Below are 25,975 nucleotides of genomic sequence, written 5' to 3'. Positions count from 1 at the left end.
GCAGTGCCTTAGACCACTGCACCACTGTGGAGCCCATATGGCACATTAGTCATTAGTGCATAGGCATACATCATAATGCAGTACCATGTGCTTATGTACAATCATATTCTAGTCTAGTCTACACCATAGGTGTAATTGTAACCATCGTCACCTGTCGCTATTGTGTCTACTCGATTGTATGCCGCGTTCAAGTGCTAATCGGTACAAGGAAACTCGGATATTTCCAACCTCCTAACTGGTTGAAACGCAGCACGTGTATAACTACCTTCAGTTAGATAGTCGAACTTTTCCGAGTTTACGGTTTGCTAACTGGTTATAGGGATACATGATACTACATTAGTTCCGACTAGCACAGGAACGCAGCACACCTCAAGAGTGGGCTACAGCGATGATGCTTAGGCTACGAGTGTGAGTGGGATGTAAGTATCTTGCCGCCGACATTCTGGTTGCTGGACGCACGTACTGTAGGCTACTGCGGTAAGGACGCAGCTGCTGGCTGGCTTGAATAAGCTGATCAAAGAGACTCACAGGAAATGTTGATTTCATTTTTAAAACAGTCTTTTGACTTCGATGCAGGCAGAGTGAACCTTTTCCACCTCTAAATGAATTATAGTAGATTATATAAACCCTCGTCGGCCGATGTTCAGGGAGTCGTGTTCGTGGGAGACGCATAAAATGATCCTACAAGACCGATCAAATGAAGGTTAAGGTTTAGCAAACAACACGCAACGGCAATTACACGTCTGGCAACCTCTAGCTCTGAGAATCTGAGTATGATAAGGTAAGACAAGCAAGGAAGGATGATGATAATATTGAGTTGTGGTGGCTATATTAACAGCGTCCTTTTAAAATAAAAAACATTGCGACTGTTTTGGATACCCTGATGATTTGTATTGTCTATAGCCACCGTCCTTATTAAATATTCATACTGGTAGGCTTTAAAGCAATTGATATATGTTGAATGGTTGTTTGCGCAGCGTAGCCGATTAAAACTCTGGTTCTGGGCTAATCATACACGCATCACCTATATAGCCTACTGTGCCCTATCAACCACGGCCTATATGAATAACATTGTTTGTTTGGTCAAGAATCTCTACTTCATAATATATCATGATAATGTCCACTATAACTATACCGTTTATGTTAACAAATGTAAACTCTTTGTGGTTTAAAAATGAGGCTCTCTAAAATATATATATTTTAACTTGAGCACATAAAATACGACATTTGATTGAGCCCCAAAACACCAATCAAAATAGGTAGTAGATCGCTACATGGTTCACACACAGTGCCAGCCATTCAATCTCTCTTGTGGGCTCTTGCAGATATTGATTTGTAGCTTCATTTGACTTTGAGAGTCTTTGTACAGTAACGTCCCTTCCAAAACATGAAATGAGGTATTGCATAAATGTCTTCAATGATATATCTCTGATCAAATGTTTGTTTCTCCTCCTATGTTGTTTTATGTAGTCTGAACTGGCGTTACATGCCTGACAACCCTTGACAGAAATACTCTGAAGCTGTGTATCTGGATGGAGAACAATGTTGACAGCACTGTCACTGAATATTACTCCCGAAATACACAGCGCGTCATTACTTTGAGTGTCCGTTCTTCAGTCGTTGAAGCCTCCTTGGTACATAGAAGTTTGAAGATTGCACAATAGCTAATATTTAATCATCTGAAGGCTGCAACAATGATCCAGCAGAACAATAACAACAACTACCCATGCCTGGAGATGTCTGGCTCCCCCAGGGAGGTGCTGCAGAAGTGCCAAAGAAGCTATCTTCCCTTCACAGGACGCTTGGAGCTTGGGGACATGCCCTTAGTCAAGGGCCTTCGGGCCTGGGCTGCGTGCTCCAAGAACCGCAGGAGGGCAGCACCTCCCCCCAGGTCCCAAGGAACGTGCCCCAGGCCTGCAGATGTCTACCCATTGGGACAGTGGGGCAGGCTGGGTTATGGTCTGGGGCTACCGCTGGACTCCAACTATGCCTCCAACCCCAGACAGACAGGCCTGGGGGCACTGGTGACTGTGGCAACATTGAAGGCCTCTGAGGGAGGTGGTCAGACTCAGACACGTTGTCTGTTCCTCAAGACGGAGGGTGGAAGGTGCCTCTACTCCACGGGCAGCCCAAGGCCCTGCACTCAAGGTGCGGCCCCTCAGTCCCCCTCCACGCTGATGGGCAGTTGGCTGAGGGATAAAGTGGGAGGGGTCAGGGACTCCTCCACGGTTGGGAAAATGGGGGTGCGGGATATGGGAGGGGCCTCAGAGTTGTACCAGGTCAAATCGAGGTCAGCCCGGAGGTGGAGGACATCCTGCAAGCCTGTGGTTCCCATCCAGGGGAGAATACTCCAGAGCACGGAGGATTCTGGCGAGTGCACCCTGGAAGGGAGCCAGGAAAGCAGGGACAAAGGGGAGTTTCCCACAACTGGTCAGGACACTCTGAGTGGAAAACAAGACCGAGGGAATACTAGAAGCCCCAAATGCAGTCACGCTCAGACCAAGACCTGTACCCAGTGTCACGGGCGCAGAGGAGGACAGGGGAGCAGCGGGGGTCAGAGGGAAGCTGCTTCTGTATGTGAGCAGGATCAGTCGAGTTGCGGTGTGGAGGGGTTTAAGGAGAAAGTGAAGGATGGGACTGGTCTCACCCGGTCAAAGCCCTGTGACTCCTCCCTGCCTCCAGACAATGCTGACCCAGAAAACTGCAGCAGTGACATCGGGGACCGGGGAAAGCCAGACAGCCCACGCGCACAGGAAGGGCTGCATCCTGAAACCTCCCTCAACAAGGAGCACTTCCAGGACAAACTATGCGATGCAGACATCCATACTGGAGGCAAGGATGTGGCCAGTGGTATCATGAGACATGTGGAAGACTTTGATGGCATGGTGGGTGCTGTGATTGGGTTTGTGGATCATATCAAGTCCGCAGAGTGTGATTCTGAGAGTCTAGGGGGGAACGGGGGGATAGCTGAGGGGGAGCTGCCCAACAGGTGGATCGATGTTCAAACCTCAGAGAGACACTGCTGCTCTGAGAGAGGCTGCCTCAAAGCCTGCTCCATTCAACTACCCAGCCCAGCAGGGGGCAGCATTTCAACTGCTACTGATGAGACTGGCTATGGTCAGATAAATCAGGAAAGTAAATCAGATAGTCAATACAATAAGCTTTGTGTGAAATGTCTGCCAGAAGAAAAATATCCTGTGGCAGTGGATAAAGAGGTATTACAGAAATCTGTGCATGGCCTCTGTGAGGGAGAGGAGGGGATCCAGTCAACAGCATCAGAAATTAGGGAACTCTGTGGGGAGCATGGAGAGATACTGCCTGAGGTCAGGAGCACAGACGATGAGGCCAGGCTGGTAGGGGGAGACATCACATCCCAGAGAACTGAGCGAGGGCCTCACTGGGCAACGGAGGAGCATGAGTCCGAGGAGACATGTAGGACGGAAGAGAGGTGTTTTTCAGATTTACCAGCTACCCTGACTGAGGCCGTAGGAGGAGGGGGGTGGAGGGAGGCAGGGACTGGGCAGTTTAATTCCCTTTTACGAGCCTCTGCTGCTGCTGGCCCTGCTACCTCTGTCACACACTCGCCGCCTAATCCGGCCTCCTCAGGAGCCATGGCAACAGGCCTCCCTGCTCCAAATGGGGGGCAGACAGACGCTGGAGGTGGGGCTCTGGTGCCTCTGCTACGGAGCCCAGGGGAGCAGGAGTGGAAGAGGGCCTGGGACGAGAGCAAGGTGGCCGCCGACGGGGGGTTCCTGGATGGGGGGCCGGAGGCGGAGGATGACTTTGGGCTTTTCATGCAGGCAGAGGAGCAGCCGCCCTGGGACGACCGCTTCACTGGATCACCCCTAGTGCCTTCTGGGAAAAGTGAGAGTGTTGGTAAGTCCCTAGCTTACCGCACCTCAGAAATGTGCTTTGAGCCATGTTAAAGACATCCAGACACAACACACACGCAACAGAAACTTCTAATGACTATCACATGCTCCAGTTAGATTATGCAAATGTAACAGAGGCAGCAGTAATGTGAACAGTAGTGGTAACTCTCTTTGTTGTGTAGACGCGGGCATGTAGACGTGTTGATCCCGTTACTAATCAGTTAGTCAGGACTGACCTGGATTCTTGAGGGCCCTCTCCCCAAACTCATGTGAAGGTATTAATTATTTAAAGCGCTGCCGGGAATGTAGTGCTAGTGCTGTCGGCTTTGAGATGTAAGCCGTCTTAGCCTCAGGACATGGGGCTCCATGTTTAAAGAGACAGAGACCCAGGCAGGCAGCTCCTCCGGGATTTGGACCACGCAGGGTGACAGCCCATCCATCCAAACGTTCCATCCCCATGTAACCTCAAAGACAAAACTCCTAATCATTAGTGTCTAATAGCAATATAAAAAGTATAATAGTTGTTGTCAGGTAAAGCAGTGGCACTTGCATGGGCTTTTAACCAAGGTGTATAAATCAGGTGTTTAATTAATGACACTCCACAAAGTTTCAAAAACAGGTTATAGAAAAGAAAAACAGGTCCGCTACCAGAACAAAGTACTTTATTTGTTGCCCATTCAGGTCATTTGAATGAGGACGGTATGCGAACTAGCTGTCTATTTGGAGCATACACCAAGTCCCTGCACTTTAAGGTCAACTCAGTGCATGGAATACAGATCATATAGAATCAATAGAAACTAGCTAGTGTCTAACGATACATTTCTGATGCCCTCTTAATGTTCCCATGCAGCACTTGAAAACCATTCCATCACCAACGAGTCTACCCATTGGACCTCAGGTTGGACAGACAGCTCATTCCAACAATCGGAGGATGCCTGGACAGCCTTCCCAAAGGATTCAGAGGGAGAGGAGCAAGACACAAGAGGACAGTGGTGGCCCACAAATGCTGTGGAGAAGACAAGGGGCAGATTCTCTGCCAAGCAAAATGTGGTAGGCCTTTAAATCTTTCCTCAGAAGTGACTACAAAAGTCCAGGAGTCAACTTCTTGCATTTTCCTATATCTCCAGGAGAACATGGGACTGAAATAATCTTTCATTATTTCCATCTTTCAGAACAATGTGTTTGTGGAGTCCTTCCCGTCACTGTCTACTCCCCTGTATGATCGTGATGCTGTTCCCATGCTCAGCCAGCTCCTCAGAAGCATCTTGGATCATGAAAGCTCTGCAGAGGATCATGGGTAAGTGGGTCAAGAGACCACAATGATATTTTATTCAAATCCAGCTCAGGGAATGATTTGGAAGTTTGATCCTGTATTAGCAGAGACTCCGACTCATATTTCTCCTCAGCTCGGATGTTAAGTCCGTTAGAAGCATAATCTGGAATCTTTACAGTTCTACAATTCATGAAATCGGAATGATAAGGAGCATTCTGAGATGGCTGTTATATATATTGCCATCTAGTGGAAGAAATGATGACCTTCAAGATAACACCAGAGATAGCGTGAAATGTCACCACCACCCAACAACGACCCTGCTGTTTGAACCCACAACTAGAGATAAGCTGCGTATCAGACAATATTTCATGCACTGAATCGGTATTGGTTGAATGATAGATTCACCATGATTTAATAGGCTGTGGAGTTATTCATAACTGTGGCGCGTGCTTCTTCCATTCATTTACTTTGCATGTCTTTGTTTTGTCCTTGTAGCTTACTTGATGGGTTCCATGACCTGAACAAGATGTTTGGCTTGAAATATAAGAGGGCAAATGCTGTTTCCCGTGAACGGCTTCTACAGTCGCTACATTTGGGCCAGTGTAACACGGTGCGTATTTACATCTGTAGTCGGTGTAATGCATGGTTAAATGGGATAATAGGCCTACTCTGTTTCCTGTTATGGGGCAGAAATGATCCAGCCTCAACTTAAAAAGCTATACTGTCACCATGACAAATGCTACAGCATGTTCGATCAAACTGAATGTATAATGGGTCATTCGTCATAGTATGACATGGTCATTTGACTGTTATCTGCACTGGCGCTCGGATAACAAGAAAATTAGATCACGATAACAGTTCATGTAAATTTTAGAAGAGTCATCATTTGTTCACCTCTGCAGGAAAATATGACTGGGCACCGAGCAGCCAACTACAGTCCCTCTCTTGGCCTCCCCTCGTCCAGTCAGCATGCACAGGCCTGTGGGAAGGGACGGTTATCTTATGATGTCAACAAGAACATAATGGAATAACCAAGATTTCAACGTTCCCTGACTGTCAACAACACATTGTCTTTACTACGCCCTTCTATGCCGAACCACTAATGGGTCTCGGTCTTCATCTCCATGGGGAGAAATAACAAAACATTTCACAAGATTCAGAACTGAGGATGATCTCTCCTTGGACTGACTGGACCGGCTGACTATATGGTGACCCTTGATAATGCCCTGTTTTGCTTTACATTCCCTGGAATTGGATCAATAGATGCATACCTGTGACAAATTGGACAAAATGAAGCACAAATTATTATTTTTGTCTCACAGATATTCCTAAAATACATGCAAATGTTTACATTCTTATTCATCTAATTCTTAGGGACTCTGAAATGTTAAAGTAATTTATGTTTGTCAGGAGAAGTGGATGTCTATACCCCTACCCCCCCTTCGTTCACTCCCACCCTCTTTCCCACACACACGGACTTGGACACAAACACACACTATCCTCTCCCATCATGTGGTCTGGCTCAACTGTGCCAGTGACAACTCTGGAGCAGAATATATACTGTTGTTTTAGCTAACATTGGAGCTCACGTGGATCACAGCTCCTTTTCTTATTATCTCAGTAAATAATGACCATGTTTACTGAAATTATTACCTTTTAAATTGGGATGTTTCTGGCTGTCAGCATTACGTTGTTTTGTGCTGGCAAAGAGAAAGTGTTATTTTACCAGTACAAGTTTGTTTTAGATCACACACGCAATCATGTCATATTAAGATTCAATTTTTTTGGGGGAAAACCCTGGGCAACTCAGTAGGCCTACAGAAAATGTATTTGATGTTTGTCATTTGTACATAATTCCAAGGAAAAAGACAGATTTTCTGAGTTGTTCAAACTGATAAAAAAAAAAATAGATTGTCAACTTGTTAATTGATGTAATAAAATTACACGGTGATTGCTGTTTTCCATCCTCAAAGCTTTTGCTAATGTTATTACTGTATCATTTCTAGAATTACCTAAACGGTCATCTTATTTGGGTGTCTGACACAATACTCACTATAAACCAAAACGGCAACAAAATAGTACTCTACAGGCTACATGTGTCAGTCAATTAGAATGGTGTACCGGCGCTAGAATAAAGTATCACGGGTCAAAGGGAAACCACACTGGCAAATCAACACTTACAAGTGACATACTTTGAATTAGCACACCATTACCACTGGCAAGACTGCAAAGTAAGCCTTCAAGTCATTACCCTGAGACTGCTAATGAGGAAAACTAACAGAGCAATGCTATTCTCAGTTTATGCCCACTCTAACCTTATGGCCAAGTATGTCCCCTACCAGAATGGCATATTTGTGACTTCTCCAATGATGATGACAGGTAAGGGGAGGTCATGGACTAGATGCTGGTCAGGCCCGGATTACCGAACGGGCACGTGCCCCGGTGCCCCTAACCGCCTGGAGGAAATTTGCATTAAAACTGCACAATTTTCTCTCAGCCTCATGGCAAAATGTGAAGAATAGCAGGAGATGAGCTATAAAACAGCACATTTTTCTCTTTGTCCCATGGCACAATATGTAGAATTGCAGGAAATTTGCTTTAAAACTGCAAAATGACCTCTCAGCCTCATGATAAAATGTGTACAATAGCATTATAAAACTGCACATTTTTTCTCTCTGCCCCATGGCAAAATGTGTTGAAATGCAGAAAGTTAGCTGTTTTCCTAAAAGAACATGTTTTGCGGGCACCGGGGTTTCAAATACAATAGTCCAGGGCTGTCTGTGGTGCTGAATTGGTTAACAGGAACTTGCTGAGTCAGAGGCTCTGTTTTCACCAGATAATGTGGCATTGATTGTGTTATTGTGAAAATATGTGAGTGGTCTTAGATTACCTTTTGGCACGCTATCAAATAAAGTCAACAGGGTGTTTGCCTAATCTGCACTGTGCACATTGCCCTGCTATAGTTCAGTGCATGGTTGGCAAGAAGAAAAACATATCCTGGTGATGCTGTTTTCTTCAGCATGTGATCCGATGGCTCCCCTAATCACATGTATTAGTTTTACATAAAAGCTCAAGGTGAAGCAATCTCTGTCTGCAATAACTATATGAAGCCATTATGGACATATGAAACTAGGAGGGTGAGGTGATATGCTCTAGTTCATTTCTGGTCCTTTGGCCTCACTTTAGTGAGCACAAACCTGAGACTGACTGGATAATTTAGTCTATAGCTTCACCTAGGGATTGTTGGAGCCTTTTCCCTATATTTTCCCTATCCGATTTTGAAAACCCCAAAGAGAACCCTTGGTGAAAAGGGGAATAAAGGGGGAAGAAAATTAATTGTGTTGTAGCCCTCCTCACTGTTTCTGGATCAGGTCTTGGTCTATTTTCTGGGGCTTATTCAGAAGATTGAAACGTTGATATCGTTGCAGATAGAAATACAACGTAAAAGACCAAGAACATGCGGTTATCATTAGGAACAGCAGGGAGCAGTGTATTCTCAAAATGTTTATCTGCAGAGTTCTAGGCGTTTGAACACACCCCTGTCAAACTTGTACCAGTGGGGTGGAGGACAGCCGTAACTTAAAACTTGAGGAGACGACGGGGCCACGGAAGTAGGCTACAAAGTAACAGTTTGGCGGATGACATTGCAAGCGGAAAACGGGGGAAATGTCTTCGGGGTACAAATCTTGGATACTGCTTACAGGTTTTATACTATTCTATGTTGCTTATCTGTTGCTTGGAGCGCTCGTTTTCTCCACCATCGAACGGCCGGTGGAGAACCAACTGAAAAGTGACATACAAGTCCTGAAAGAAGAGTTTCTCAACCAAAGTTGCGTCAATGCAACATCACTTGAAAACTTTTTGGAGAAAGTTTTACAAGCCAATAAGTATGGAATATCTATCCTTCCGAATTCTTCTGCGAGTTCAAATTGGGACATGGCTTCCTCTTTGTTCTTTGCCAACACTTTAGTAACGACAGTCGGTAAGTAAATAGCCTATACTTGTCTTTGTTAGGCCTACATCGTTTCAGTTTTGTTTCGGTTGGTCCATATAAGACAAATCCATATAGACAATTCTAAACCATTTAAGTGCTAATATTGCAAGATACTCAAGGAAACACTTATTGTTTACAGATTACAATTGCAGTTCCAACTGGGCATTTTTTTGTATTCCGTGACCAAAACATCCCACGCATCAATGGGCCCTTGTGATTTTCAGGTAGCCTTGCCCCAGTATCAGTGCGTTAATAAGGAACGGATCCTTTTTTTTTATTTTTTTTATTTCGCCTGAAATGACATACCCAAATCTAACTGCCTGTAGCTCAGGACCTGAAGCAAGGATATGCATATTCGTGATACCATTTTAAAGGAAACATGTTGAAGTTTGTGGAAATGTGAAATTAATCTAGCAGACTAACACATTAGATATGGTAAAAGATAATACAAAGAAAAAAACATGCGTTTTACTCTTTTTACCATCTTTGAAATGCAAGAGGCCATAATGTATTATCCCAGCCCAGGCACAATTTAGGGTTTGGCCACTAGATGGCAGCAGTGTATGTGCACAGTTTTAGACTGATCCAATGAATCATTGCATATCTGTTCAGAATGTTGTATCAAGACTGTCCAAATGTGCCTAATTGGTTTATTAATACGTTTTCAATTTCATAATTGTGTGCACTCAAAAAATAGCATGGTATTCTTTCACTGTAATAGCTACTGTAAATTGGACCGTGCAGTTAGATTAACAAGAATTACATTTTTGTTACTTACAACCTCATGCTAATCACATCAGCCTACGTTAGTTCAACTGTCCCTCGAGGGGACACCGATCACGTAGAGAAGGGGTGGGCAATTCCAGTCCTCGAGGGCCTGATTGGTGTCAAAGTTTTGCACGAGCTAACACACCTGACTCCAATAATCACCTAATCATGATCTTCAGTTCAGAATTCAATTTGATTAATCAGCTGTGTTTGCTAGGGATGGATAAAAAGTGTGACACCAAGCAGGCCCTCGGACTGGAGTTGCCCACCCCTGCCGTAGAGGTTAGTTATTAGAGCAGGGATGGGCAACTGGCGGCCCTCCTTTTGAAGACCCTCAGATCAATTTCCACTGACTCATTCAGGGTCTCAACTTACTGTTGCAAGTTAGAATAGTTGACTGACTACACTAAACAAGGTACAATTTCCAAATGTGGTTGTGCATCAGCAGTTTGACTCAGTCACTGATATAGTGAATCAATTAGCCCAGGTCAGCTAACATCTTTTAGATAGCTAGCCGCTAAACTAATTTAGCTATCTAAAAGATGTTATCATGGTTGAATTACTGGCCGTGGGGCCCCCGTTGATTTTGTAAGTTAGTCTCACTCAGACATAATTTCTCTCCACACTATGACTAGTGTAGAATTGCAGGAAATTAACTGTAAAACAGCTCATTTGAAGCTCCACCCCATGCCGAAATGAGTAGAATTGCATGAAATTAACTGCATTTACATGAAATGTAAAAAAATCTCTGTCAAGGGGGGAGTCACTAAGATGTTTTGCGAGCAATGTGTGGGGGATATGGATGTGGGTGAGCATCTACGGCCTCATGATGAGTTCAGATTTAAGTGCCTTTGAACGGGGTATGGTAGTAGGTGCCAGGCGCACCGGTTTGTGTGAAGAACTGCAATGCTGCTGGGTTTTTCCACACAAGTTTCCTGTGTGTATCAAGAATGGTCAACCACCCAAAGGACATCCAGCCAACTTGACACAACTGGGAAGCATTGGAGTCAACATGGGCCAACATCCCTGTGGAATGGTGTTCCTAATAAAGTTTTTGAGAGGAATGGGAGATTTAACTTCCGTGTCAAGGTTAGGCTTTTTTCGGGGGAGGCTTTATTACTGCCACTTTTAGTGAGCTTGGTATACAGCCGGATGATAGGGAGACGTTTATTATGTTCAACATAGGAGTGCCAAGCACAGGAAGTAGCTCTTTCAGTAGTTTAGTTGGAATAGGGTCCAGTAGACAGCTGGAATGTTTCTAGGCCATGACTGTATTTGGTTACCGTGTTGAGATACAGGATACATTTTTTTTTTTAAACTAGTGTCTCCATTGATCTGAGGTCCTGGCAGTTCTGTGCAGACTCGGTGCAACAAAATTTTGGAGAAATATGCATACACTAAGAGGAGTCCGTCATTTTGTTTTCTAAGGATCATGATGTTGTCCTCGAAGTTCACTTGGGGGGAAGGTACAGATATTTATAGGCTATACATTGCCTTGCATTCCTATTATTTGACCATTTATCTGTAGTGTTTGGGTAGATGCCCGTGCAGTGGAGCTCATATGATGTTGAGTTGCAATGATATTTGTTTTCATAGCCAGCTAACACGTTTCCTGTTGTTGTCCTATTTCTACCAAAGCAATTCATTTTCGAAACTGTCCTAGCTTTGTAACGAAGCAGCTAACATCTGTAGTTTGCCTGTCAGGCAAGAAAATGAGAGTTGGAGGCAACATTGTGCTTCGCTCACAACGCTGTCACATGATCATCTCCCTACAAAGACAAGCAGCTAACTTTGTTTGCCCATCAAAATAGATGAGGAATTATTCTAAACCTGTTTAGCTAAATTGCACATAGTGTCATCTTTTAATATTTTATTTTCTACATCCTAAATAAATAAACAGTGGTTGATGTGTTGAATTTATAAACTTGTGCCACATACTTTGACTTCTTACCATCTATGGAAAGTCATCTGACTATGGGTCTTGAAGTGTGTGTACCCTGTATAGCCTTTATGGTTATAATCTGACCCATCTATGAACATATTCATGAATGTCTTTTTGTGTACTCTCTCCTGTCTGATTATCCATCAGTCTGACACACTGTACATATGCACTAGAGGTCGACCGATTAATCGGAATGGCCGATTTTTAATTAGGGCCGATTTCAAGTTTTCATAACAATCGGAAATCTGTATTTTTGGACACCGATTGTATTTTTTTGTTATTTTTTTTACACCTTTTTTTAACTAAGGACGTCAGTTAAGAACACATTCTTATTTTCAATGACGGCCTAGGAACGGTGGGTTAACTGCCTTGTTCAGGGGCAGAACGACAGATTTTTACCTTGTCAGCTCGGGATTCGTTTTTGCAACCTTCCGGTTTCTAGTCCAACGCTCTAACCACCTGCCTTACATTGCACTCCACGAGGAGCCTGCGTAATGTTAACTTTTTTGTCCAGCAGATCCATGTCCAGATAAAGCATCTGGGGTGAAAAAGTTAAATGAAAAAAAAAATTGTTGAGTGAAGACAAAACTAAGATGTTGGTAAATTTGTTAAATACAGAGTTGGATTAAATGGTTATTAAAAGCGAAAAGTTTGGCAGGTAGTCAAGTAGAAACAAACAGCACAGCAACAGATCTACGGACGACACAATCTCCATTGCATTGCACACTGCCTTATCCCACCTGGACAAGAGGAATACCTATGTGAGAATGCTGTTGATCGACTACAGCTCAGCCTTCAACACCATAGTGGTAGGTAACACCTCTGCCACGCAGATCCTCAACACCGCAGATCCTCAACATGGGGGGGGGGGGGGGGCAAAAGGTGTGTGTGCTCAGCCCCCTCCTTTAATTCCTGTTGACCCATGAAGGAGTGGCCACTCACGTCTCCAACTCAATCATCAAGTTTGCTGACGACACAACGTTGTTGGCCTACAGGGAGGAGATGAGTGCCTTGGTGGAATGGTGCCAGGGAAATAACCTCTCCCTCAACATAAAGAAATTGAAGGAGCTGATCGTGAACAACAGGAGACCGCAGAGAGGGCACACCCCCATCCACATCGACGGGGCCACAGTGGAGAGGCGCAAAAGCTTCATCGACGTGCACATCACTGACTACCTGATAGTCCCTTCACACAGACGGCGCAACAGTGCCTCTTCAATCTCTGGAGGATGATTCAATGTGTCTTGGCCCCTAAGACCCTCATGGACTTCTACAGATGAACCATTGAGAGCATCCTGTCAGGCTGTATCACCACCTGGTACTGCAATTGCACCGCCCGCAACCGCAGGACTCTCCAGAGGGTGGTGCGGTCAGCCCAATGCATCATCGGGGGCACACTGCCTGCCCTCTAAGACATCTACCCTAAAGGGAGAGCATACTACACAAGGAAATTCTCAAAGCTGCTAATGAGAACCTTGATGACCTTGTACCTAGCCGGTGGGGATTCCGGTGGGGTGCCCCCACCCAGGCAATGGCCGTGCTGGCAACACTAGCTGCAGTAACCCATGGGGAGGGGGTCACACTCGGACATTCAGAGAGGGGGTATATTATTGTGACCCTAGTGGCACAATATCAAAGTCGGACTGCATGGAGATGCTTGGGAATATGGTCAATACGGGTGACCGTATTGTGGGTGTTTCAGGGAAAAGGTGTACATTTGACCTCCATCATCTAGGATGTGACAATGGTAAATAAAATCTCTCAATTTTTGCCTATTTTGCACGGTCTTGCAGGCCTTCTCATGCAGCTGCAACTGCAAGTGCATTTGTAAATCAAGACCTATCTTGAGTTGGGCTCTGGGCTGGTGCAATTGAGTAAGTGAGCTTATGGTTGTGTGGGGGTATGGGTTGAGTGTGTGTGGGTGTATGTGTGTATCCCACAACTGTTGCGAAGGAGTAAAAGATGTTAGGGACAATAGAGGATGATCCACAGCTATATATAATACAAATCGAGGTGAGGGCGATGGAAATGCATTTGGCAGTTAATCTACTTCAATTCGGTAAATGGCACTGTGTGCTCTTTTCAAAGGATGGATCCCAGTCGGTTATGGGTTATGGGATACAGGGGGTCGAGGGTGGTCTGCCGGACATTGGGATGACAACCCAACTCGGGATGAGGAGGGCTTTTAGCGGGTGGAATAGTAGGGACCAATTGGAGGTTTACTTAGTAGAAATGCAAATATCATGGTACCGCTTTATGGACACTCAATCATCATGTTACTTTTTAATGGTACGTTTACAAACATATATTTTGATAAAAAGAATTGAAAGTTGTCTCATTATGATAGGTGGTGAAATGAGTATAGCCAGTTACAATTGTAATGGCCTAGCAGATAATAAGAAAAGACAATCAGTATTTACCTGGCTAAAAGAGAAGGAATATAATATCTATTGTTTACAGGAAACCCATTCAACAGTTTTAGATGAAGTTTTGTGGAAAAAGAACTGGGGGGGCGAAATATACTTCTCCCATGGGCAAAGAAATTCAAAAGGGGTGATGGTTTTAATTAACAATAATTTTGATCCAAATGTGCAAATTGTCCAAACAGATCCTCAAGGTAGATGGGTTATTTTAAATATGTTATTGGACAATAAACAGATATGGCTTATTAACCTATACGGTCCGAATAATGATGATACAAGCTTCTTTGAAAATATATATAAGAATTTATCAACTCTACAAGCAACACTAGACTCTATTATTATGGTGGGAGATTTTAATACGGTCTTAAATACCTCTATGGACCGGAAAGGAAATCACACTACAAACTATCACCCTCAGGCATTTAAGGAAATCATGGATGTCATGGATATATTGGAATTAGTGGATATATGGAGACTTAAATACCCTGACCTAGTGAGATATACATGGCGGAGGCTTAATCAAGCTAGTCGTCTTGATTACTTTCTTATACCATTCTCTCTGGCACCAAAAGTTTAAAAAAGTGTTGATAGGGGACAGAATGCGGTCGGATCATCACATAATTGGCATATATATTACTCTTACAGAATTTCCACGTGGGCGAGGATATTGGAAATTTAATCAAAGCCTACTAGAATGTAAATTGTTTAGAACTAGGACAGAAGAATTTATAACTGACTTTTTCAGACATAACATAGGTACAGCAGATCCCCTTATTGTATGGGACACTTTTAAATGTGCCTTTTAGAGGCAATGCAATTCAGTACTCATCTATAAAACAAAAGCAATTTAGATCAAAAGAGGCCATATTAACAAAGGAAATTGAAGGACTAACAGTACAGTTAGATAGCAATAAAAACGGTACTATAGAGGCACGGAATAAGTTAGAGGAAAAACAAAAAGAAATGGAGGAACTTGTTCAAGAAAGATCCAGTGTAAGATATTATAAAAATAAAGCGAACTGGATGGAATATGGGGGAAAATGCACCAAATTCTTTTTCAATCTTCAATATAGAAATGCTACCATTTTTTTATTTTATTATTAAAACCTGTTACAAATGGAGTCACGCATGATTCACCAAATGATATTTTGAAAGAGGAAGTAAAGTACTTTAAGAATATGTTTTAATTTCAGGCTCCTCCATCTCCACTAACTGAAACTAATTGTATGGATTTTTTTCCTAATAATAATGTAAAATTAACATCTGTACAGAAAGTCTCATGTGAAGGCCAAATTACAGAGGAGGATCTGCTTGATGCAATTGGGGCCTTTAAGGATGGGAAAACTCCAGGGCTGGATGGCATACCAGTGGAAGTATACAAAACTTTTTTTTGATATACTCAAGGGACCATTTATTAGCTTGTTTTAACGACTCCTATATAAATGGTAGATTATCAGACACGCAACAAGAAGGTCTGATATCATTATTACTGAAACAGGACCCAAGTGGTATATATAAAGATCCAGTCCATTAAAAAAATTGGAGACCTCTTACACTTCAGTGTTGTGATGCAAAAATCCTAGCAAAATGCTTGGCACATAGAATTAAAAAAGTATTGTTAGATATTATTCATCCTAATCAGACAGGTTTTTTACATGGACGATACATTGGAGATAATATAAGACAAGTACTGGAAACAATAGAATACTATGAAATATTGGGGACACCAGGCCTGGTTTTCATAGCTGATTTTGAAAAGGCTTTTGATAAAGTACGACTGGAGTTTATATATAAATGCCTAGAACATTTCAATTTTGGGGAATCTCTTATAAAATGGGTTAAGGTTATGTATAGTAACCCTAGGTGTAAAATAGTAAATAATGGCTACATCTCAGAAAGTTTTAAACTATCTAGAGGAGTAAAACAAGGTTGTCCACTATCGGCATATCTATTTATTATTGCCATCGACATGTTAGCTGCTAAGATTAGATCAAACAATAATATTAATAGATTAGAAATCCGTGGCTTAAAAACGAAGGTGTCATTGTACGCTGATGATTCATGTTTTCTTTTAAAACCACAATTAGAGTCTCTCCACGGCCTCTTAGAGGATCTAGATATTTTTGCTATCCTCTCTGGATTAAAACCAACCATCGGATCACTAAAAAATGCACATTTTACATTACCATGTAGTTTACCAATTAAATGGTCTGACGGAGATGTGGACATACTCGGTATACAAATCCCAAAAGAAAGAAATAATCTCACTCCAATACATTTTTATAGAAAGTTAGCAAAAATAGATAAGATCTTGCTACCATGGAAAGCAAAATACCTGTCTATTTGTGGAAAAATCACCCTGATTAACTCTTTAGTTATATCACAGTTTACCTATTTGCTTATGATTTTGCCTACACCTAGTGACCTGCTTTTTAAATTATATGAACAAAAAATGTTCAATTTTATTTGGAACGGCAAGCCAGATAAAATGAAAAGGGCCTATTTATATAACGAATATGAATTCGGTGGGCAGAAATTATTAAATATTAAAGCATTAGACCTCTCACTAAAGGCATCAGTCATACAAAAGTTATACTTAAATCCAAACTGGTTCTCTAGTCAATTGGTACGAATGTCTCATCCTATATTCAGGAAGGGCCTTTTTCCCTTTATTCAGATTACACTTGCTCACTTTCGGTTGTTTGAAAAGGAAATAATCTCCAAAATATCTTTATTTTTTAAACAAGCCTTAGAAAGTTGGTTGCAATTTCAGTTTAATCCACCTGAAAGGACGGAACAAATAGTACAACAAATATTGTGGTTAAATTCAAATATACTAATTGATAAAAAAGCTATATTTATCGAAGAAAAAAAAAAGGTATAATTTTTGTGAATGATATCATAAATAGGACTGGTGGAGTTACGTCACACATGCAGCTAACACAGACATATGGAAATGTCTGCTCTACCCAAAATTACAACCAAGTAATTGCAGCATTACCACAAAAATGGAAGAGGCAAGTAGAAGGGGAAAAAGTAAGGAACTTGTATGTCTGCCCTGTATTAAAGAACATAAATGGTTAAAGAAAAGTGTGATAAATAAAAACATATTCACATATTCATTTAAGGACCAAAAAACTGACAGCTGTGCCATATAAATTGCAAAATAGTTGGGAAGAGATTTTTCGATGTACCCATTCCATGGCACATGGTTTATGAATTGATACGCAAAACAACGCCGGATTCAAAACTTCGAATTTTTCAATTTAAATTACTATACAGAATTCTTGCAACTAATAGAATGTTATATATATGGGGGATACAATCTTCCCAGCTCTGCAGATTCTGCTGTGAGGAGGCAGAGTCATTAGATCATTTATTTTGGTATTGTCCATATGTAGCTCGTTTTTGGTCACAGGTCCAGGAATGGCTGAAGAATTGCAACATTTGTCTAGAACTAACGCTACAGATAGCAATACTGGGTGATTTGAAAAGCCATAGTCAATCAATCAATAATATAATAATTATTTTAGCAAAAATGTTTATTTTTAATTTACAATCTGTAGAAGCTATGAGAATAGGAAGGTTCAATTCTTTTGTGAAACAGCACAGTTGAAAAATCTATGGCAAATAGAAATCCGAAATTGATGATGTTGAGAGATAGATGGGAGGGGTTGAATGGAGCTGAAGGGTGGGACTAATAACAAGATAAACAATGTAAAGCATACGGGATCTGTAAAATGGATATAGGTTCGGAACTTTTGTGAAATAGCATAGTTACAAATAGAAATCAAACTGGATGGACATCAGAAATAGAGGAAGGACAAGAACAAACAAGAGAGAACTATTGTAAAGTAGACTGTGTCTGTAAAATGTGTATAAAATGTATAAATTGAAGGTAAAAGCAGAAGTGTTTATTAGTTTACTCCAATTGGGGGATCGGCGGTAGGGTTTGCGGGGTAATAATAATAAAGGTATATTCTTTAAAAAAAAGTATGTATGTCTATATAGGTATGTGTATGTATATATGTGTATATGTCTGCATGCGTGTATGGATATATATATTTACCAAAAAAATATGGGGGATTGGAAATGATGCAGACAATTACATTGGAAGCAACATTCTTTCCGCAATATTAAGCTGATCCACCCCTAAAAAAAATGTAAAAAAGAAAAATGACATCTACAGCACCTGGTGTATCAGGAAGGCCGAGACTATCATCAAGAACCCGAGCCACGGCCCGCTACCATCTATAAGGCAGAGACAGCACAGGTGCATCAACGCTGGGACTGAGAGGAGCTGGTTATCAGTCTATCTCCAGGCCATCAGACTGTTACAGTCACCACAAGCCGGCCTCTGCCCAGTAACCTGCCCTGAACCTCAGACACTGTCACTAGCCGGCTACCACCCGGTACTCTACCGTGTTCCTTAGAGACTGCTGCCCTATGTACAGAATCATTGAACACTGGTCACTTTAGTAATGTTTACATACTGTTTTACCAACTTCATATGTGTATATACTGTATTCTAGTCATGGCTCATCCTATATAACTACTGCTATACACAATTTGAATGAATCTGGTCTAGATCCGTATAGATTGCATTAGGATTAGTGTTATTTGGTTTGTTAATTGGGTTTGTTCCGACATTTCTTGATTGTGAGGAGCTAGTAACATTTCCCTGCAACCGCTATAACATCTGCTAAACTGTGTACGTGACCAACCAACTTTGATTTGTATTGTGACCGTGTTTGCTTTGTCTCTGGACATTATTTGGCTATGGTATTGTATTACCTAGGCATTCCTTTATCCCAGGGCTGTTTAACTGTTTTCTTTCCATCAATTGAGCTGTTTTTGCTCTCGTTTTTAGTTAGGTCAAATCTAATTAAAATGCAGCAAATGCTATTTTAAAATGCGCTTTTCCCTGTTCATACAGGGCCATCTGTGGAAGGATAGGGTTGTTGTGTAAAGTTTTGTTCAGCAATACGTAGTATTGAAAAGCAAGCGACGCTCCCTTTCATCAACCTTATTTTGATTTATTGTCACATGTGAGTTCCTTTGTGTGTAGTGGTCTGCATGCTATATTAGGCTAAATATGAGTTCCCCTCTTACTCTCCAGGAGACTAACATAACTTGAGTATCTCATGAAATTAACACAGAGTTTGACCTGAAAGGACAGGGCAGTTCAAACCTGAAGTAGTTTTTTTATTTTTTATTACAAATCAAATAAAAGTTTATTTGAGGATGGTGCTTGAGACATCTTTGGCATTGTGTTGTGACAAAACTGCACATTTTTAGAATGGCCTTTGGCACAATGTGCACCTGTGTAATGATCATGCTGTTTATTCAGCTTCTTGATATGCCATACCTGTCAGGTGGATAGATTGTCTTGGCAAAGGAGAAATGCTCACTAACAGGGATGTAAACAAATTTGTGTACAACATTTTAGAGAAATAAGCTTTTTGTTTGTGTGAAATTTCCGGCATCTTTTATTTCAGGTCATGAAACATGGGACCAACACTTTTACATGTTGTGTTTTTTTTTTATGTATGTGGACACCCCTTCAAATTAGTGGATTCAGATATTTCAGCCACTCCCTTTGCTGACGGGTGTATAAAACCAAGAACACAGCCATGCAATTTCCATAGACAAACATTGGCAGTAGAATGGCCTTACTGAAGAGCTCAGTGACTTTTAAAGTGGCACCGTCATAGGATGCCACCTTTCCAACAAGTCAGTTCGTCAAACTTCTTCAGGTTGTTAGTGATGTGCATGCCGAGGACCCTCTCCCCGGCAGCCCGGTCTGGATGGGGGCGTGCTCACTCTCCTGCAGTCCACGATCAGCTCGTTTTTGTTGAGTGAGAGGACTTTCTAGAATGTCTCTTTTTTTGGTTGGAAAAGGGAGGCAGCTTAGCTTATTAGTCAAATGCTATTGTGCTGTGTTTGCTTGTATGGGATCCTAATAACTTCTATACACTTGCTCTTGCTCTTTTTTCTCTCTCTCTCATACTTTCTCTCCACCCTCCCCAGGATATGGGCACACTACGCCCCTGTCGGACACGGGCAAAGCCTTCTCCATCTTCTACGCCCTGCTAGGAGTGCCCTTCACCATGCTGGTGCTCACCGCCTGCGTCCAGAGGCTCATGCACCCGGTGACCTACGGGCCCATCAGCATGTGCCGCCAGAGGCTCGGCCTGGACCCACTCGCCGCCACTGCCGTCCACTTTGCCATCCTGCTGCTGCTGGTGGTGCTGGGCTTCTTCGTGGTACCCGCCGTGGTTTTCAGCCACATCGAGGACACCTGGTCCTTCCTGGACGCCATATACTTCTGCTTCATCACGCTGTGTACCATCGGCCTGGGCGACTACGTGCCCGGCGAGAAGCCCGGACAGAAGTTCAGGTCGCTCTATAAGATCTCTGTGATGGGTGAGTCATGAACTAGTCTGTGTTTGATAACAGGGCGTGGCACACTGACACTGCTCAGACTGATGTCATATCAATTCTGTGATACTCATTACTCATTCAACTTAAATATTGGTGTTCATGATGTTGTGTTAGAATTGTTTGCCTTGAAGTCTCTTTCCTATGACTAGAAAACCAGGAAATAATAGTGTGAACAGTGACGGAATGATTGGGTGGAGTTTGCATCAATGTTTTAAGCACATAGGAATAAGTGGACTTGACAGTTTTGACCATGTGCAGACACTTGAGTGAAGTGGGAGATGCTCGGCCCAACACCACCTCTCCAGCACTGAGATAGCTAGGCCCTCTGGTGGAATATGGTCCTTTGTCTCAATGAGACCGCAGAAACGTTCACATCTCAGATGTGAGAAATGTCGCCTTCTGGGTGCTTTTTTTAAGAACTACTAAATGCTGTTTCGTTTTAGCTTTTTAAATGTGCTTATTATTGTAAGATATATTTGAAATATTCCTCATTTGAAGATGAGAGAGGACATGACACCTCTGCTCTACATTGTGCTCAATGTCTAGACTTCTTACGGGCCAAATGTCAGGAGATATTAGTTCAGAATGATGACTTGGCGTGACTTTCCCGATTTTTAACCTGGCTCAGCTGATGAAAGAAAATGTATGCATTCCTTATCCCTGTGTTGACCATAGGCATGCAATTCTGATACTGCATATATGCAATACGGTTTATCGTTTTGAGTATATTTGTAGAAGTCTGAGGAGGCCCTCTTGTGGTTTTCAGGAGGAAACTAAACGGTGTCGCGCCACTGCCCCCTCCATGTATCTCACAATGTCTGTGATTTGGTTGGTATACTGCATGTGTGAGTTTGAATTGGGCTTCTTGTTTTGGGAAGAGTGCAATGTGTGGTGTGATTGCTCTCATTTTAAGGACATGTTGCAGTAGGGAGTTAACGATACCACACCACCATCTACCACACTTGTACTGGGAGGGATTTCATATTGTCACATGATATTTTATCAGAGTCATGCTCTTAGTTTTTAAGGAATAATTGAATTACCCTTTTATTCTCTCTCAAAATAACCTCACTGTTTAGAGCCTAGTGGTGTTTGTTATACTGCCATTGTGGTGGCTGGCTCTGTGGCGTTGTCTCAGGGTCTGCACGCGCGTTGTGCTTCAATACGCAACTTGTTGCCTTGATTTAGGGCACTGTGTTTTGGTTGATCATGTCACATGACCTGGATTTAAACTTTTATTTAAAGCTTGTTCATCACACTTTCCACTTTAGATTTTTTTTTTACGTCATATGGTCCAGCACCATCCTCAGATGATTGATGATAATTACACCCAAAATTAAAGCAAAGGTTCAAATCTATGTCATCTGACATGATCAACCAAAACCCAAACTATGTAGGCCAGATCCTCCTGATCAGTTGTTCTAGTTTCCTAGGAGGATTAGCAACTACTAGGAAATAGGTTGTTTTGCCCATATTGGAATACACTTTTCCTGTCAATACCCTACAAAGCCTCCCGAGTGGTGCAGCGGTCTTAGGCACCGCATCCCAGTGCTAGAGGCATCACTACAGACCCGGGCTCGATCCCAGGCTGTGTCGCAGCCGGCCACGACCGGGAGACCCATGAGGCGGCGCACAATTGGCCCAGCGTCGTCCAGGTTAGGGGAGGGTTTGGCTGACCGGGTTGTCCTTGTCCCATCGCTCTCTAACGACTCCTTGTGGCGGGCCGGGCGCATGCACTCTGACTTCAGTCACCAGTTGTACGGTGTTTCCTCCGACACATTGGTGCGGCTGGCTTCCTGGTTAAGCGAGCATTGTGTCAAGAAGCAGTGCGGCTTGGCAGGGTCGTGTTTTAGAGGACGCATTGCTCTCGACCTTCGCCTCTCCCAAGTCCGTATGGGACTTGCAGCGATGGGACAAGACAGTAACTACCAATTTGGATATCTCGAAATTGGGGAGAAAAACGGGTAAAAAGTACATATATATACCCCACAACATGGCATGACAGAATTTAAGTCACAAGGGAGGTGTAAGTCTACTCTGCTTATTGACCTGCACTGAAACAAATGAACCCTGATATGGCATAAAAGCATAACTGTATCGTGAGGAAGCCTGTTGAATAGTTGGCCGCCTTGCCCATCAGTAATGCACCACGAGCACACCAGTGTGGTGAGTTTGTGCTTTGTGAGACAAGTGACTTATGTCCATGTATAATGCTTCTTCCCACAGCTCAAGGAGCTGTTGAATTAATGTTGTACTCTCTGTCCTCTGCAGTGTACCTGTTTCTAGGGCTGATGATGATGTACCTGGTCCTGCGTGCCTTCCACCGGATGGCCGACCTGCATGGCCTGACTTCTTTCTTCCAGCTCCCCCACTGTGACGAGGATACAGAGGAGGATAAGGAGCCCATTATCGAGGCCGGCCCTGAGGACCAGCATGAGGCAGAGGCCTCGGCCAAGCCCCTGGATCCAGCCTCCCAGACCTCCTATAACACCATCAACCGATAAGGACTCACTTCACTCTGGACCGTTCTCCTTTACATAAGTCAGGTCAAACAGTTAAACAGTCACTGTTTTACAGCAACACAGGGGATGAGTTGAAAACCTGACCATACATAGGCACCAAAGACTATCGTTACTGCTGTGAGGCAACTCACGGCTCAGGTCAGACCTTCCTGCTACGACAGCTCAACTGAACCAAAAAGAAACAGAACTCTACAGATGCCCTAGTGCACCCAGTTAACAATTGGCAAGGGTTGTTCGTCAAGGTGGGAGAAGGTTGTTGTTCCATAACCTGTAGAGAACACTTCTGGTTGGGACTGATGAGGATTATTTGTCACTTTTTGATGTTTTCAGACCAAAATATATATATAGGTTTATCATATACCGATATTTTCTTGTGGATGTATTTTCATGTACCTTTTTGTGGTTTTAGGTCAGGGTTGATCAAGGAAGGTCATACAGAAATATCGGATGTTTCAAAATTAAACAAACTCATTATAGTGGCCATCTTTGAAAGACTTTGTTGCCCCTCCCCAGTAATTAAGTGAAAAGCCATTGCTTGAGACTTTGTCTTGAGTCATATGATGGAGCACATTCCCAGGACCCCTCCCATGGCTTTGTTTTTGCCTGTTGAGTAACATGATCGTGTGTTTCAAATACATTAAGTATATCATCTGAAGGTTAACAAATTTAGGGAATAAAAGGATTGGGGGAAAAAAACAAGTATCTGTGTTCTGATGTGTAGTTGTCTAGAGTTAAATATTAGGATTTTCTGTCATTGTGAAAGTATGTACTTTAGCATGTATGAAGTTTGTCCATCTTGAACAATGTAGCAACTGACAATGTAATAACAGCCAATAATGTAATAGCTTTTACATTTATAATTTAATAAATGCTGATAATGTAGATTGCTAAAGTTTTTGTGCATAATGTAATTATTACATGATGCATTGATTATCACATTGAAGTAACTTATGAATGTAATAATTTTAACCAATGTAATAACAAAATTACTCAACTAAATTCACTCTTGCTTTTTCATTAATATCAAGTGTCATGCTTCAGTAATAGTGGACCTCACGCCACAACACATTCCTGAATCCTTATTTGATATTACTAAAGGTATGTAATTGGCCAGTTCATTAAACCAGGGGACTAATGTTGGAAGGCCCATACTCCTGTTTCCCAGCAGACATAAATGGGGAGGTCGTGGCATTTGAATTCCAACACATTTAGATATGACAACAGTTTGGGACTGTATTATCTGTTATATCTACACAAGACCAGAACAATTCAGTTGAAGTCGGAAGTTTACATACACCTTAGCCAACTACGTTTAAACTCAGTTTTTCACAATTCCTGACATTTAATCCTAGTAAAAATCACTGTCTTAGGTCAGTTAGAGTCACCACTTTATTTTAAGAGTGTGAAATGTCATAATTGTAGAGTGATTTATTTCAGCTTTTATTTCTTTCATCACATTCCCAGTGGGTCAGAAGTTTACATACACTCAATTAGTATTTGGTGGCATTGCCTTTAAATTGTTTAACTTGGGTCAAATGTTTCGGGTAGCCTTCCACAAGCTTCCCACAATAAGTTGGGTGAATGTTGGCCCATTCCTCGTGACAGAGCTGGTGTAACTGAGTCAGGTTTGTAGGCCTCTTTGCTCGCACAAGCTTTTTCAGTTCTGCCCACAAATGTTCTATGGGACTGAGGTCAGGGCTTTGTGATGGCCACTCCAATACCTTGACTTTGTTGTTCTTAAACCATTTTGCCACCAGTTTGGAAGTATGCTTGGGGTCATTGTCCATTTGAAAGACCCCTTTGCGACAAAGCTTTAACTTCCTGACTGATGTCTTGAGATGTTGCTTCAATATATCCACAATTTTCCATCATGATGCCATCTATTTTGACGTGCACCAGTCCCTCCTGCAGCAAAGGACCCCCACAACATGATGCTGCCACCCCCGTGCTTCACGATTGGAATGGTGTTCTTCGGCTCGCAAGCCTCCCCCTTTTTCCTCCAAACATAAGGATGGTCATTATGGCCAAACAGTTCTATTTTTGTTTCATCAGACCAGGGGCCTGTTGCACAAAACTAGGATAAGGGATTAAGCCAGGATATCTTGGTGATCCTGGCTCAATTGATCCGTAATCCGGTTGCACTAAAGATGGATAGGGGGCAGGAGGATATGTTATGGTATAAATTACCATGGAGATTTATTCTGTGGAGCTAGCCTGCTCCAGACCAGGCTAAATTCCAGGATCTATTTAATCTCATCCCTAATGTCAGTCAGCAGTCACCACAAATGGAAACCAATAGTTATTTCACTGCTCACTATACATTGTTATCACATATAACTAGACCCACTGTTATTATTTAAACGTTTGTGATCATTAATTTCAATGATTTTGGATAAAAAATGATTTTTAGATGATGTTGCTATCATTAGATAATTTACAGTTTCCCATAGACTATAAGGCTATATATAAAATGATAGAATATTAGGGCCACAGAGGGGAAAAAAACACAAGTCATAATATTGTAACCAGTTGTTTTAAAGGAGGACAGTTGTTAAAATGACAGATGTGGGGCATTTCGTGAAATTGTACTTCAGTATGGTTTCATAAACAAAGACATGCTGATGTGCCAGAATATTAAGTATCACATTGTCATAAGTATCAAAACTGTAAAAACAATATGTAGCTTTTCTGCAGAAAGAACCAGCCTCATAAATTTATGACTTTATCCTTTTTCTTC

General features: G+C 42.3%; 2 protein-coding genes across 3 annotated transcripts; both read left to right on the top strand.

Annotated features, from left to right (window-relative positions):
• The first annotated feature begins 1,559 nt into the window (after positions 1–1,559).
• Positions 1,560–7,117, top strand: LOC139547751 (uncharacterized). 2 transcript variants are annotated; one of them, XM_071356797.1, is made up of 5 exons: positions 1,560–3,876; positions 4,723–4,922; positions 5,045–5,169; positions 5,641–5,755; positions 6,048–7,117. In XM_071356797.1, the coding sequence occupies exons 1-5, from the start codon at positions 1,695–1,697 to the stop codon at positions 6,174–6,176; spliced, it is 2,751 nt and encodes a 916-aa protein (XP_071212898.1). In that variant the 5' UTR covers positions 1,560–1,694; the 3' UTR covers positions 6,177–7,117. The 2 variants fall into 2 exon arrangements, with proteins under 2 accessions (XP_071212898.1, XP_071212899.1); XM_071356798.1 differs by lacking the exons at positions 5,641–5,755; positions 6,048–7,117 and adding an exon at positions 5,393–5,619.
• A 1,141-nt stretch (positions 7,118–8,258) lies between these two features.
• LOC139547747 (potassium channel subfamily K member 6-like) lies at positions 8,259–24,237 on the top strand. The gene is made up of 3 exons (XM_071356792.1): positions 8,259–9,127; positions 20,303–20,698; positions 22,988–24,237. The coding sequence occupies exons 1-3, from the start codon at positions 8,812–8,814 to the stop codon at positions 23,218–23,220; spliced, it is 945 nt and encodes a 314-aa protein (XP_071212893.1). The 5' UTR covers positions 8,259–8,811; the 3' UTR covers positions 23,221–24,237.
• Positions 24,238–25,975: the final 1,738 nt, after the last annotated feature.

This window comes from Salvelinus alpinus, chromosome 21, assembly GCF_045679555.1.
Source record: "Salvelinus alpinus chromosome 21, SLU_Salpinus.1, whole genome shotgun sequence".
Lineage (NCBI taxonomy): Eukaryota > Metazoa > Chordata > Actinopteri > Salmoniformes > Salmonidae > Salvelinus > Salvelinus alpinus.
Note: the sequence above shows the minus strand (reverse complement) of the source record. Positions and strands in the feature narration are given on the sequence as shown.

What these genes read in the sequence shown, in the direction of transcription:
- LOC139547751 (XM_071356797.1), top strand. Translation starts at nt 1,695, where the DNA reads ATGATCCAGCAGAACAATAACAACAACTACCCATGCCTGGAGATGTCT. An exon ending in TGGGAAAAGTGAGAGTGTTG is followed by an intron (nt 3,877 to 4,722) that starts GTAAGTCCCTAG and finishes GTTCCCATGCAG; the next exon opens with CACTTGAAAACCATTCCATC. An exon ending in AGCTCTGCAGAGGATCATGG is followed by an intron (nt 5,170 to 5,640) that starts GTAAGTGGGTCA and finishes TTGTCCTTGTAG; the next exon opens with CTTACTTGATGGGTTCCATG.
- LOC139547747 (XM_071356792.1), top strand. Translation starts at nt 8,812, where the DNA reads ATGTCTTCGGGGTACAAATCTTGGATACTGCTTACAGGTTTTATACTA. An exon ending in CACTTTAGTAACGACAGTCG is followed by an intron (nt 9,128 to 20,302) that starts GTAAGTAAATAG and finishes CACCCTCCCCAG; the next exon opens with GATATGGGCACACTACGCCC. An exon ending in CTATAAGATCTCTGTGATGG is followed by an intron (nt 20,699 to 22,987) that starts GTGAGTCATGAA and finishes TGTCCTCTGCAG; the next exon opens with TGTACCTGTTTCTAGGGCTG.